This window comes from Lissotriton vulgaris, chromosome 9, assembly GCF_964263255.1.
Source record: "Lissotriton vulgaris chromosome 9, aLisVul1.2, whole genome shotgun sequence".
NCBI lineage: Eukaryota > Metazoa > Chordata > Amphibia > Caudata > Salamandridae > Lissotriton > Lissotriton vulgaris.
The window spans coordinates 185,885,153-185,900,166 of record NC_141697.1 but is presented as its reverse complement, the minus strand read 5'-3'; the positions used below and the strand labels follow the sequence as shown (position 1 = coordinate 185,900,166).

The following is a 15,014-nucleotide window of genomic DNA, read 5'->3' as shown; positions in this document are numbered from 1 at the left end:
TGTAACGCTCTCCAACACTCTGCCCCACATATTTGGGATGAGTAGCACTATAGAAGAAATTTAAATACACATGAGAGAGGGTCTATGTGAAGATGAGGGGCGCCATTAGAGGGTGGTAGCAAGGCCAGACTGGCCAGACCGGGCATCAGGCGTTTTCTCTGGGAGCTGGAAAGGTGGGGACGGTTTTGTTACCACATTATTCTGAACTGCCGTACTTCCTTTCCAATAAACCACGTTCATTTGTGTAGAATCGTCCATTTCCTGCACATTTGCTTAAAGCTGCGCGCATACTGACAAACCATGAAGTGCACAATTGTCTCAACTCAATATAAACTTATTTTTACTTGTACTTAAGTGGTTGTCTATTTACTTACTTATATACTGTTGCGCAACCTCCTCTGTGTCTGTAAAACTTACCTTTTGTACTGAATTTTGACCTCCTGTCCTGAATATTTTTGTCCTGAATTTTGACCCTTTGTCCCGAATTTTTGCACTCACTGTCCTGAATTTGCACCCATGCCAGTTGGTCACCCTATCTGGCTGTTCATTTAGCTGCGCAGCTCCTTGTTGCCGCGACGTTCATCGTGCGGCGTCTCTGCGGTCAGGAAACGAAGGCGACATGAAGGGGAGGTTCCGATTGTGCCTAGCAGCGGGTTATGTGATATCCACCGGCTGCCTTGGTTGGAGCACGTTTAACTGCAGTAACTTTTATGTTTGTCTCTGTCAACTTATCCAGAATCAGCAAGTCCCCTATTTCTAAAACACAAATGAAAAACGAAAAATGAAAAACTACTAGAAAGTTTCATCACATTTTATGATTCAGCAGGCTATAAATGATCATTTAGTTTCTAAAAATGGCAGTATAAATTATTTTGATTGCAGATTAACTTTACAGCAATTAACCACACCTCATGTTTGTTTTTCAGCAACTCAAGCATCCCAACCTGGTCAATCTGCTCGAGGTCTTCAGGAGAAAACGAAAGCTTCACCTAGTGTTTGAATACTGTGATCATACCGTGCTTCACGAACTGGACAGGTACCAACGAGGGTGAGTCATGTGATGGAGGCATATCTGCTGTCACTGTGCACAAGAGACCTGGTAACGTGCAGTGTAAGCTGAACAGGGTAGTCCAGTGACAACTATGAAAATCTACATTTTCTTTCAAATTATACAATATTATGCCAGGGTCTGAGGAAAGTTTATATTTGAAGCATCCCTCTAAGGGTGCATATCAAGACAAGATAACTTGGGAAGGCAGCATCTAAGATGTTTATTTGCTGTCCAGTTATTTGCCTTCGGAACTCTGTTCATCACCCTCACTGCTCGAATTAAAGACAAGCTTAAAAGCCTCCCTACTTAAATTGTCGCATTTTCTCTTGCCTCTATGTTATTATTTCCGGTGGCGGCTGCCACAAACAAAGGGTGGTGAGGTGGGTGGGGTTGCGCAGGAGGCGTCGCTCGGGGGTGGAAAACACAATATTTAAACAAGCACTGGCGTTGCCAATAGGTCTTGCAGTAGGAAAGTTGGAGCTATTACAATTGCAAATAACAATGCCTTTTATTTTTGTTTTCATTTTAAAAACATAACGGGCTTTGTCATTTACAAAACCAATAGCTCCAACTTTCTTACTGCGAGATCTATTGGCACCACCACCAGTGAAACCCACGAGCCTTCTGTACGACTTGGGAGTTTAACATAAAGCTAAGAACAGACAGCAAGGGGGAGGAGCTATTTTACCATTCAAAGAAAGATGTACACAGTATTTAGTAGCTGAGCAAATTTGAAAACTAGAAACAAAAACCAAAAAAACACATTGCAGACCTGGGAAGTGAAGTTACCATTAAAATTATTCTAAGCATGTCGAGGTTCCGCAAAGGTGTTCCAAAAGTGAAGGGGGATGTGCACATGATTGAAATGAACCGATAATGCAATGTACAACTTCCTTCAATCGCCACTGATCCAATATGGGGGCGAAAATAGACAAACCATCCTACGGAGATGGCATTCAGGAAGACAACACAAATTTCGGCACAAAGAGTAAATTATTTGCACGAAAAAGCATGCCCCCTATTAAAACAACATAACAGACTATGCAAACCCGCGAGTACACAAGAGGCAGCTAGTACTATACAGATGTGCCAGAGTTAATAATACTGCCTGGATTTATGATTTGCAGCCAAGAAGCCAGAACGTTCTGCTACCGGTGCTGTTGATAACTTTACAGTCTTCCCAACACATTATTCCAAATATTACACGCACAGCCGACATGACACGAGTTCTGCCTGGCACATAATAAAAGCAAGCATTGGCAAATTCAAAAAGGCATTACAGTTGAAAGTTTAGCCAACCTGTAGACATAGCCAATGCTTGTTGCTGAATATCAAAAATAAAAACAAGCAGGGCAAGCATGATTACGGGTGCATTAAGATGCTAAAGCTAATATTTTTAAAAAGAAGCAGATCTCGGAGCAGTACAAAAAGGCATTACAGTTGAAAGTTTAGCCAACCTGTAGACATAGCCAATGCTTGTTGCTGAATATCAAAAATAAAAACAAGCAGGGCAAGCATGATTACGGGTGCATTAAGATGCTAAAGCTAATATTTTTAAAAAGAAGCAGATCTCGGAGCAGTACATTATAAAGGTGCATGTATTATCAGAAATTAATGTTCCGAATAAAAAGCTGCAAGCCACCAAAAGAAAGGGGATGGGGTAAAGGAAAAATCACCACGTATTTTCCTGCAGGCGAGACATGTGCTGCAGGGCTTTCAAACGGCTGATGGCTTCTTTCTAAACGCACAAGCCCCGTGTGTGAACAGAAGGGAGGGGAGGGGGAGGGGGATGGAGAGGAGAGAGATGGGGGGGGTGGAGGAGCGGGTTGAAAACACAGGCGAGGGAATTATTCTAAGCATGTAGAGGTTCCGCAAAGGTGTTCCAAAAGTGAAGGGGGATGTGCACATGATTGAAATGAACCGATAATGCAATGTACAACTTCCTTCAATCGCCACTGAACCAATATGGGGGCGAAAATACACAAACCATCCTACGGAGATGGCATTCAGGAAGACAACACAAATTTCGGCACAAAGAGTAAATTTTTTGCACGAAAAAGCATGCCCCCTATTAAAACAACGTAACAGACTATGCAAACCCGCGAGTACACAAGAGGCACCGCTAAAACGTTAGTCTATGCAGCTAGTACTATACAGATGTGCCAGAGTTAATAATACTGCCTGGATTTATGATTTGCAGCCAAGAAGCCAGAACGTTCTGCTACCGGTGCTGTTGATAACTTTACAGTCTTCCCAACACATTATTCCAAATATTACACGCACAGCCACAAGCGCAGGAGGGCGATGTGGGTAAAACCCAGACTAACAAGGCACGAGTAGTTTTGCTGAACAGTATAGAGTGCAGGCATGGTGAAAGGAGATGCGTGGAGGGAAGCCAGATGGGGGCGGGAGAGCCTGGTGGGGGGGCGGGAATGCCAGCGAGGGGAGGAGAAGTGTGGCAGGCAGATGCGCGGAGGGAAGCCGGATGGTGGCGGGCTTGGGAAACAAAGTACGGCCGGCCTGCGGCCGGCCATGAATAATTAGGGGAGGAGAAGCCCTTTGATGTGCTGTGCGGCCGGGAATGCGCGTGCTTGTTTGGTCACGTGATTCACGTGAACTCAAACAAAACCGCCGCGCAAGAAGCCCTTGGTTTCACGAGGATTTTCGAGACATGAATTCTCGCTCCGCTCAATGGGCTTGCGCGCATTGATAGGTCGCGAGACCTAAAAACGTACCAGAGCAGCGCAGGGTTTGAGCAGGCAGGAAAGACCAGGGAGTCTGGGGGGTTTCTCCAACCTGGCTGCTCAGTGCAGCTGGGCTGGAGAAAACCGAAGTGCGCCTGTGTGTTATGGTCAGCCTTAGACACAAACACACATGAGCACCTAGGGAGTGGAGTGCCTTAGCACTCCTCCTCCCCCATCTCATGCCTCAGCCCTGCCCCTCCCAACACCGCTGGCTAAGAGCCAGCAAATGTAAAATAAAACCATACAAGAACATCGTTTTATTTTACATTTGCTGGCTCTAAGCCAGGCAGTGGGGCGTCGCTTCTCCGCCATTGTGGAGGAGGCGCCACTGGTTAATTCAAAGTTAAATTGTCCATTTTCCGTATATGTATTTATTTTTTGTTTGCTGCAGGGATGCAATACAGGTCTAGTGTGTGCCTTAAGTATAACAGAAATATATCCATGTTCCGGCCCAAGTTGCATGGCGAGAAGCATGCTGTTGTATTTAGATGATGCTCTTTGGTTTGTGGATGAGGCTGTATCTTGTTCTTTAGGTTTGTTGTATCTCCGTTGCTTTCGATAGAGTAGAAAAGGAGGCATCCAGAGAGATGTATGGCTTTTGAGGCAAATTCTGAACTGCCGTACTTCCTTTTCAATAAACCACGTTCATTTGTGTAGAATCGCCCATTTCCCTCAGCACCAGTCTGTGGCCATGGGTGTGGATTCCCTTCTTTGGGTTCCGTTTCACTGCTTCTGGTGCCATTTTTCTTCAGAGTCCATCTGTCCTGCGAAGGAGGCTCTCCCTATGGGGATTCATCTCTAGCAAAGGATCTAGGGCCTGCTTAATAGAGCTGTCTCATTGATCAGAAGAGAGATCAGAAACCATATCCTAACCCTGTTTTTGGCACAGTAATACCATACTTATCTCTTCCTTCACCATTCTTTCTTGGAAGGCTTGCTGTGGACAATTCAGTGCTCTATTGCCCTTCCCCAACACTCAAAGCAATAGGTTCCTTGACTGAAGGGAAGCTTTGGTTCTGGGCTTTTAGCTCTTACTCAGGCTCGGATTTTTCAAATTGAAAATAACATATTGTAAATAAAGCTTTGCGTCATTCACGTAATTTGAGATTGAGTAATTACATGAAATTTCCCCAAAATTGTATAAATGTATTAGAAATGAAATGGAATGCAAAGCTGACATTGAGGGGCATATTTAGAATTGAAGTGGTGGAGTGAGGCGTTAGCCTTCCTGACTTAACGCCGCACTCCGCAAATTCAGAAACGCAGCGCAAATTTACAAGAATATGGTGCAGCCCTGTGCTTCCCTCTGCGCTGGCGCTAAACTCAGCAGCCTAGCGCCAACGCAGACACCCTTGCCCGATAGGGCAAGGGTGTTTGCGTAGAAGGGAAGATAGTTTATGTACAGGAAGGTCCCCCTTCTTAAAATGCTGTTTAGTAACTTCTGTGTGCTGCATTGTGCTGCTTAATGCAGCACACATAGAAGTTCTCAAAACAGCATTTTTAAAAATGATTGTTTATGTGCAGGAAGGGGGACCTTCCTGTATATAAACAATCATTGGCGTTTTGCTGTTTGCATGTGTGCTGCACAACGCAGCACACATGAAAACAGCAAAAACGAGGAGAAGTTTAATATTTCTCCTCGTTGCGCCAGAGTAAGACCAGGTTTTCCCTGGTCTTAATTTTGGCGCTGCCCCATATTTAGGCTGCCCTTGTAAATATGGGTCATGGTCAAAGTCAATGGGTGTTGCGGTGAAACGCCCACAGCAACACCCATTGTCCTCCCCTTTCACACGAAGCATAGCGTGAAAGGTGGCTTTATTTACAAGGCAGCATAAACTGCTGCCTTGTAAATAAGGCGTAGCTCCTATCACCACAGGAACGTCGAAAAAAGTGACGTTCCTGTGGTGATCGGGGCTTGATGCCCCTTAGTGCTATATTGTAGCTCAAAATGTGCCCCTGTGTCCACTTGGACACAGGGAAGTATTTTGCACTAAAAAACAATTGCACAATAAACACAGATGCCACAAACAACAGTTGGTCGCATTCTGTTATTCATGTGCTCTGCCTTTCTCACATGGCACAATCACCTTATTTCAGGAATGTCATGTGACAAGCGTAATGCAAAATTCCCAAAATTACACAAGATTATGGTACTGTAACAGAAAGTTCACCTGGGTCTAATTGTCACCGTAGGTTTGGTTAAACCATGATTATTAGGACTCCTTCACACGGATTCCCACATTGAGTAAAATTTCAGAACATGTAGTACTCATTTTGGAGTGGGCTACCCCTACCAACTTATCAAACACACCCTTTTAGATGTGGTAGAAGCAACGGTCAAATCCCTGGAAAAATGCATGTTATTTCAAACAGTGCCAACAATTTAAAAAGCAAGAATACAACGCAATTTTATTTGCAAAGCAATTTATTGAGCAAAAAGACACAAAAAAAATACAGTTAGATAAGGGGATCTGAAAAACTCCTAGAGTGTGGGGGCCATTTTATTTCCCCAGAAATACACTCCTGCTTGTGGAGTTAGTTTTTGAAACATGGCGGCCATTCAGCAAACCTACTGTGTCTTCATAGGAGCCTCTGTGCGGTGGCTCATTTTAAGGCATAGAGATTGTGACAGGCAGGTGAGGATCGCTAAATATGGCAGGCTGTAGGTGACCAAGGTAGCAAACTACATGCATCTGCTCCCTTACAGTACTGAGTGCAGCCCACCAAACACAAAATAACCCCTTTAATTTATTTTCTGGATTTCCAAGTCCTCCAGCAGGGTAAAGCAAAACACTGACGCCGAGGGGAGTCTCTCAAAGATGGAGGCCCAGTGAAGCCATTGGTTATGGCACACGATCGCCAAGCGGGAATAAGCTGCATTCCTAAGGTCTCTGAGAGTGCTTCACTCTGACAGAATTGCCACCTTCTTCCGGTCCAGAGTTTTAGGGTCGACTTAGTCACCTTTTTGCTGTCAAAATAAACCAGCCAGAATCTGACTACTGTTTTAGGGACAGAACATACAACACGCTGCAGTGAATTACATTGTCACAATGCAAGTCATAGTACCCCCTAAAAATAGAGTTCATAAAAAAGGTGAAAAACCCGAGGTGCTCATGCAGAAAAGGCAGCCTTCCTACATCTACTGATTCTTGTGTTGACATATCTGTATAAAGTCAAATCCAGATTTGCATTTTTATTTTAAGAGTTTTCAGGAAATGTACCAAATATATGACATTAATTATCCAATTTGGGACACCAGCTGTCACATGCACCATTTATTCATAAAGAGATCGCATGGGATATCATCACTACCCTGCTTCATGCTTCAGGTTTTATCTGTAATACTTCAGTCTCGAATCCAGACATTGCAAGGATCTTTGTATATCTTGATAGGTCTTCTTTTTGGCTGCTGGATTGGTGAAATGTTGTGGCTGTCAACTGCACAGACAGAAGCACTGTAAAATGATCCTTAATGCTGTTGAGGCAAAATGACTTGTGTCACAACTCCAGGGAAGGCCATGAAGGAAAAGATCAGATCTTAAACTGTTTTGAATTTTGTAATCTGGTGCTTCAGGGTCTGAAGTTTGAGGTAGGTATTTCTGAAAGCCTCAGCAACCTTCCGTAAGATTCTATGCTGCTAAAAATTGCCCTATTTCAAAGTCCTGTTTGTTCAGTTCAACGTCCCCTTGTGCTTACTTCTTAAGCAAACAGTGTAAACTCTGCAACAACTGTTTAATTATTAGTTTGAGTTTCTGCAAAAAATCCACTTCTAAACTCACTTGTCTCATAGTTGGGTGGATAAAAGATGAACCAGACATCATCCAGGTACTTGGACAAGTGATTTAATTGACTTTTCTTTTGAATCAATGTAAAGGAATGCGGAGTTTTTCTCAGTTTCTTCCCAGGTGTACCCTGGCCCGAGGTGTGGCTCTGTTCTTCGAATACTTATTATTTCTCATTGTAAAGTTTCTCCCAGAGCTTCTGAAGATCTAAAAAGGAACAGGAGGTTCTAATAGTGCCAAGATGTCTTTCATATAGCATGCACTTTCTTCCTTTCACCTTCTAGCCCCACCTCGCTCTGGCTACATGTAAGTACCAAATCCATAGAACCCCTGTAGAGGTTTAAATGCCCCTTAATATCCTGAATATAATCCTGATTAATAGGAGTATCTATGAATATGCACGCAGCAGATCATGAGAGTGTCTGTGGTAGGATGGTTACTCTGAAAGTCTATTTGTACATAAATGCCAGAAACAACTGGAGCAGAATTGGTCCCTTAGGCCTCAGCTAACTAAGTCCACTAACACCCAGGTACAGGGTGTGCTTCTCTGCTGTTACAAGACTTTGATTTGGAATGCTTTAGAGAGAGCCACAAAACTCCTGATTGGCTTCTGCGAGTGAGGTATGTTTTGAGCCAATAGGAAGGAGGCCCTAGCTAGGCCGATTGCTTCCACGGTGAGTGAATGTGAATCATCGAGCTCCACCATTACCCTGCGAGGTTTGATTTAGAATTATTTCTCATTGGCCAGTTATTGTCCTTGCTTTTGATGGTACATATTCCTTGGAAAGGAGCAGTAAATGTGTACGTTGGAGAAATTAAAGCCCCAGCCTTGAAATTGGACTTTGCATTTAAATAGTATAGGTTGTGACACATGATGCATGTTGGGAATGTGAATGACGTCATAATGATATCTTTCGGTACCTGCAAATAATGTTTTTTGTTTTCATTTCACTACGGCTAATGATAAAACTTAGGGGTGTCTAAAGATAAGTTCCATAGGGCCTTGATAAAAGAAATCGAGCTTCATAGTGTATAAATCAAAGCTCTTCCGTATCCCACAGTGTGGCAGTTATTATAGAGATTGTGGCTGAAGGTGGTTTGGATAAACCTTCATAACAGACTTTAGGTTCATATTTATTGAGGGAAAGACACAAGCCAGGCTGTACCCACCTCTACATTGATCAAACATTGCTCTCAATATACATTTAGGGGCATATTTATGAGCCGCTTAGGCCGCCATACCATTATTTTTGTGGCGCTCCGGCAGTGCAAACCATAAAATCAAATTTATTAGGTCACACAAAGCCACTTTGCATAGCTTTGAGCAGCCTCATAGATATGGAGTGAGGCAAGGCAGCGCAAATCACTGTGTTGCCTTACTCTGCATAGGGAGGTGTTCCATGGGCGTTGCGGTGGGTGTTCCTACGCGGCACCCATGGATTTTGACGCTTCCCTAGATTTACAAACCCATGTTAATAGGGGGATTCGCTAAAACCTTACGCCTGCCGCAGGGAAAGTGCAGCAAGGAGAAATAACGTTATTTTACCTAGTTTTTTCCTCTTTCCATGTGAAAGAGGAAAAAGCCTCCCGGGGTTGTAATTGTGCAGGAAGGCGCCCCTTCCTGCACAAAAACAATCCTGCCGACAACACAGGCAACCATGCACCATGGTGCAAGGGTGCCTGCATTGTTGCTAGGCTGCCAAAACTGTGCCACCGCTGGGGTAAAGGGGAAGAATGCACCGCATTAGATCAACACAGATTGCATTTCTGCCCTTTCATTTTGATGGTGGGCAGCACAGCGAGGTAGGTGACTTGCTGCGCTGGCCTATGCCAAATCCCCATAAATCTGCCCCTTAGTTTTGAACTTTTATATCTTTGTTTATTTACTTTGTTAGATTTGATTTTGAGACAACAAAAAAATATTTAGGTAACCAAAAACATTAGATGTCAAACCGTAATAGATTTCCTCTTGTTCCAGTGATAGTGGTTGTTATTGTCAAGCTCAGGGTAGGACTGTGAGCTAAAAACAGTGCTGGGATATGTTTAAATTCCAGTTCCATTTTACACAGAGTGAGCACAGCAACAAACACAAATCTCAATGGCAGTATTGCCTGTTGGGCTGAGAGAGAGCCAGCGGGATACTCATCTGCTGTCTCCCAACTGGCCGGTCTGTGTTTGGGATGGAAAGACTTGAGAGACCTAATGGTTTGGGTTGCAGTGGAAGACAATAAGAATATTCTGTCTATCAGTGGAGAGTTAAGAGGTCAGCAGTACCCCAGCTAAACCTACTGCCAACAATGGCTGCTCCTAAGTTTGCCACCCGATGCAGGCTAAGAGCGGGGGCGGGGGGGTTGGGGGGTCTGGCAGATGGATGACTTGTTCCAGTGGGGGAGAAGGGGGAGGGTTGGTGGCCGAAGGATGACTTGTTCTCGGGAGCTGGTGGTTGTCGACCGATACAAATTGCTCACCTTAACCACCCTCAAAAAGTGTGCCGCCCGGGGCAGTAATCCCACACCCCACCCCTCTTCACCCAGTTACGTCACTGGCGGTAGGCAGTGCACAACCAAACAGCTACAGATGTCAAGAGGTAGATGATAACATGAAGTGGAGGAGGGCAGTGTAAGTCTCTAATGGTAAGCAAAAGATTATTTGTGTCACGAAATAAGTTACAGCCTGAGATGAGCGAGGAAATTACCTCTATAAAAGAAATTATGTAGAGAAAGAAGGGTGAGACTCAAAGGCTGTGCCGGTGTTCACTCGTGCTAAGCTTCACAGGCAACAAGCTAGGTGTCTTAGGTGGAAGCCTATTTGTTGTGGTCGTTGTTGATGTCTTGGGCGGAAGCCTGTTTGCTGTGGGCATTGATAGGGACTTACTAAGTACTAAGTAAGTCATTAATAGCAAGACTCTACAAGGTTTTTGGAGAAGGGGCTGTTGGGGAATAGGACTGTGTTTGGAGGAGAATTGGGGGTCAACACATGGTTAACATTTTAGTGTAGTATCATTTAAGAGGTACACAGTAAGGCGACACCTTTGGCTTTATGATAGTAATTGTTTCGTTCAAAAAACCTTCCTAGTGATTCTGTCGTCATTCACGCTTGAATGCTTAAAGTGATCTGGAGCGTGAATGGTACAAACGCTAATCCTCTGTGTTTGGCAGTTGCCTCAGCCCGCGCCACTGTTGCGCCACCCAGGTTTTGATTGCACCCTCTCCCTGAGTGAAAAGCACTTCACTTGTAAGTGGCCAATGCTGTCAGGAAGGCTTATGTTTACAGTAGATGAAAGAACGTTCCATTGTAGGGTTTGGGTTTCTGACATTGTGGCAACTGTAATGTCTTGGAATGAGTTACTCATAACATCTTGGTTCCATGGAAATGTTAATCAAAGCTTGATATATCACTTCTGCAAGGTAAGCAGGAAATACTACAAGCATTAACTGTGGCCCTGTGTAAACCTGCCCATAATTATTCCACTTCATTTAACTATATGAACATTTGTTTTGGCTGCCTACAAACTGGGCTAAGCTGTGAATTTTTGATGCCTTGAGTCCAGTGACATGCTTCCCATCCTTGATCAAATTTCACCACTGCTTCTAGTTCTCGTGGTCTTCTGGAGTTGTCCTAGGCACTGTCTGACTTGCCATAGAAATGGCCCTGCCGACAAACTTCCTCATCAGACCTTTGACATATTTGTTATGCATTCATTTTGTCCCCTCTTACCGCATATTGCCAGGCTTTTTTCCTGGCCCGTGCGGTCGGGAGGACAACCAAGCTCTAGCAAAGGTGTGATGTGACTTCTGATGTTCTCCTCTAATGAGGACTCTTGATAGTCTGTGACAAAAGTTGACCTACTTAACTTAATGGTTGGACATGAGTGAACAGTCATGGCTTAGTTCAAGTGAATGTGGATGTACTGCTGTGTTCCAAATAGATTATTGTTTTTACAGTACAAATGGGATCACAAAAATAGAAAGTACACTAAACACAGTGTCACAGTAAGTGAATTCAGTATACAGTGTTAAACAATGCAGCCTTGCTATGCACACTATAAGAATACAAACATCAGCACAGTACTGAAAGTGAAAATACAACACAATTGCAGTGCAGTTAAGAAAACTTTGGAATGGTTCAAGAATATTTTCAAGGAAGGAGGAGCTACGACACCAACCAAGATGGCCGCATAGTCTCCCGGCTCCGCTGACCCCCGTCCTACGCTCGCTTATCCTGTCGCATATCCTGATCTCCTGCCCCGGATTCGTGTGGGTGAACTAGTCTGCATCCCGATGGTGTGATCGTGGAATTTTTCTGATGTTCTGGTGTGACGTAACATCGAAAATGTTTTGAGGCCTAACCCAGACTGGAAGCCGGGGTCTCGATTGCTGGTCTACCCGGGTCCAAAGTGAACAACGGACCGCCGAGGGTGGTTGGGTCCGGTCCTTGGAACTTTCGAAAATTTCTCTGAACTACTTTGCAACCTTCTGCTGCCTGGTGCTGTGCCTGAGGTGAGGCGACGGGTGGTGCGCGGTGCTGCGTCGCGGGGGGCCCCGGCCCGGAGGCCCGGCACTAGCACCACTGATGCCCCGGGGTGGGGGTCCCGCCGCGCGTTGCTGCATGTTGCTGGCCCGTCCCTCACGGCATGTTTCTGCTCCGGCGTATCCTGCCCCGGAGAGGGGGCCTTTCCGTGGGGATCGTTATGCCTGTGGCCGTATGGAACCTGGCGGAACGGACTCAATGTGGCCCTTCCTTGCGGATGGTAATGGCGGAGCTTGCGGCGCTTCACGCGACGGTGAGGGCCCAGGTCAATCATTGGCTGTCGGCAACAGATGGGGTCATAGGACCGGGAACAAGCCCTGACTTGATCTTTGAGACCCCCATCCTGGACACTGTTGGCCCACACTTTGATCTGTGTCGGAACGAGTCGCACCCCCTCCCCAATCGGTCTCCCAACATGGCGGATGGAACGATGCTTGGCTTCGGGGACGGGGAGGGACATCGTTGGTGCAAGCCGTGTGCGTTGGGACCTGCTATTCCTCTCCCATTTGCTGACTCAAGCTCCGGCTGCTTCTGTGTGAACTTTGACTTTCCGGGGATGGGGCTTTTCTTATCCGAGGGACTCTGCAACTTTGTTAGACGGGGCCAAGGCTGAGATTGTGGGTTGAATCGTTTACGATGGATCTATTGGTAACGGGGCTGCTTCATTAACAGACGGATTCCGGGGCGGGGGGTTTGTGGTTCCCCCCGGGGTATTTTTGTATGGTGGACAACTTTACTTGTGTTGGCTTAGGGGGGCCCCTTTGATAGGGCGGGAGGAGAGACCGGGAGCGCATAGACTATTGCCCTACTCCACTTCCCCGTTAGGTGGGGTTTCCTTTCTTTCTCTTTTTTCTCTTCTTCTTCTATATTTCGGGTTTGGTTCTCGGGCGACAGGCACACTGCGGGGGGGGGCGTAGTCATCTGCAGGGGTGCAGGGTGGGGGGTTGGGGGAGGGGATTTTTCGTTTTTATTTTGTTTCTATGGCCTTTTTCTCTTCTCTTCTCTTTCTTTGTCTTTTTCTTTTTCTGGGTCAGTGCAGTGGGTTTCCTTTGGTATCAATCCCTGCTTTTTCATCTGTGCCTCAATTTTCGTGGTGTTCTCTGGGTTTTAGGGCATGTGACTGCAGGCGCGAATTGACCGTAATATTCCTTCACATCCTGAACCTCCTGTTTCAGCGCCATTGATTTGATCGATTACTGTTTACTGTTGACACGTTTACTATTCTGCCTGCCATTTTTCACTGCTGGGAAATTGTTAGGCACCTGATCCTTCCATCTTATACTATAAAATCAAAACCTTTTATATCCTGTTTTTCTAATAGTGCTGTTCAGTGGCCAAGAGTACGCTAGCATGGAGATTCTGCTCCCCGAGGTGCTGCATGTGATTAAAATTGCTCTCTGTTAATCTAACTGCTTAGCGGCTGGCCCCGGGGGTTGTAGGCCCATACTTGTATTTGGTTTAAATGTCAATAAAGGTTTAAAAAAAAAAAAAAAGAATATTTTCAAGCAAAAGAATGAAGACGATTCTTGGAAACAGTGATCCTCTTCTCGCATTGACACTAAGCGTTTAAGACTACATTACAAGTTTGCCTGTTCTTGATATGGAATGAAACCTTATAATCCCCCGCCTATGGGCAACAGTTCGAATGTCAAATGTCCTCACTGCCTTGCATCATTTAAAGAACATTGTCAGTTTTCGGTAGACATTGCCTACACTATTTTCAGTTAAATTCATTTAAAATGTAGTATCTTTATAAAGAAACATTGGTAAAGCCAATGGCTCTCAACATATTTAAAAAGTGTATCAATATGGATCTGACAAGTTTCTACGCAGGTATTAAGTGGGGTAAGAAGGGTTATGAAAAAATAATAATAATATAATCACAAAAACAATATCACATCATTTCCAACCCATTTTGACATGAACTGCTGGCTCTTCTTGAAAAAAGGTAAAAACAAATACCTCAAGCCTGCGCTATGTAAAGCACCATTGTGTTACTAGAACCAGCATTGTCCCAACTTCCTTAAAGACACACCAACTGTTTACAAGCCCTCTCACCATTCTGTTATCTTTTTTTTTTCATGGTTTGTCCTGGCTAATTGGCCTGAATGAAGCATATCACTAAGAATATGTCTGGCTTGCTAATAGTCTGTAGTATGCATGTGTCCGGTCATGCACTGGTTGATGGATAACTGGCAGCGCAGACGTTAGTAGCCGTGAGTGCTGGTCCGCACTGTTATGAACACCGCTGCATTCACAGTTGACCGCGTGTGTTGCAGCAGCTCACAGCAGTCTCCAAGGCCTCTTCCCCTATATTGTAGACAGTAGAAATGCCAGACAACCTGCTAAATAATCAGCTTTAATATAGTACAACTGTTTATAAGAGCTGCAAAAAACAGCTATCACACAATTGAATGAGGCTCAATGTATCATTCTTGGAAAGTTAAACTGCTATGTTGGCCTTGCCGGCCTACGAACCCATGATCTGCATGTCACACCAGAAGACCACAGAACGTGCTTAATTCCTCCAGCACTCTTACTGGGGGAGCAGAAAAACAGGACTGCAAGACTGTGTTCATTGCTGTCGCCCCTTCGACACCTGACGACTCTTGGACCATACCCCCTCTCCTCACCCTCCGGTTGACAGGGGTATACTGATCTCCCAGAAGGGCGGTCAGGCACTGTACGTGCATCATGTAGGAGTCCGTGTCATCTTGAGGGTTTTTGGGGGGCCCTTGGCAAGACATACTTTGTAGTTCCCTGTTCCAGACAGTTGTAAATCTATTACTCCTATTTTGAGCTAAAACCATTTATTTTGTTTTCTGTAATGATTTAAAACACTTAAAAAACCTTCATGATTTAATAATACTGGTCAGTCTTATCGTGAAGCGTAATGTGCTGTAAATT

The 15,014-nt window shown here is 44.8% G+C and overlaps 1 protein-coding gene across 1 annotated transcript in view; it reads left to right on the top strand.

Annotated features, from left to right (window-relative positions):
* The window catches only part of CDKL1 (cyclin dependent kinase like 1), a 362,886-nt gene that overhangs the window by 201,883 nt on the left and 145,989 nt on the right, over window positions 1-15,014 (top strand). The window contains exon 3 of the mRNA XM_086937298.1: window positions 927-1,048. Coding sequence (XP_086793424.1) covers window positions 927-1,048 — 122 coding nt within the window. The remainder of the gene's footprint in view (window positions 1-926; window positions 1,049-15,014) is intronic.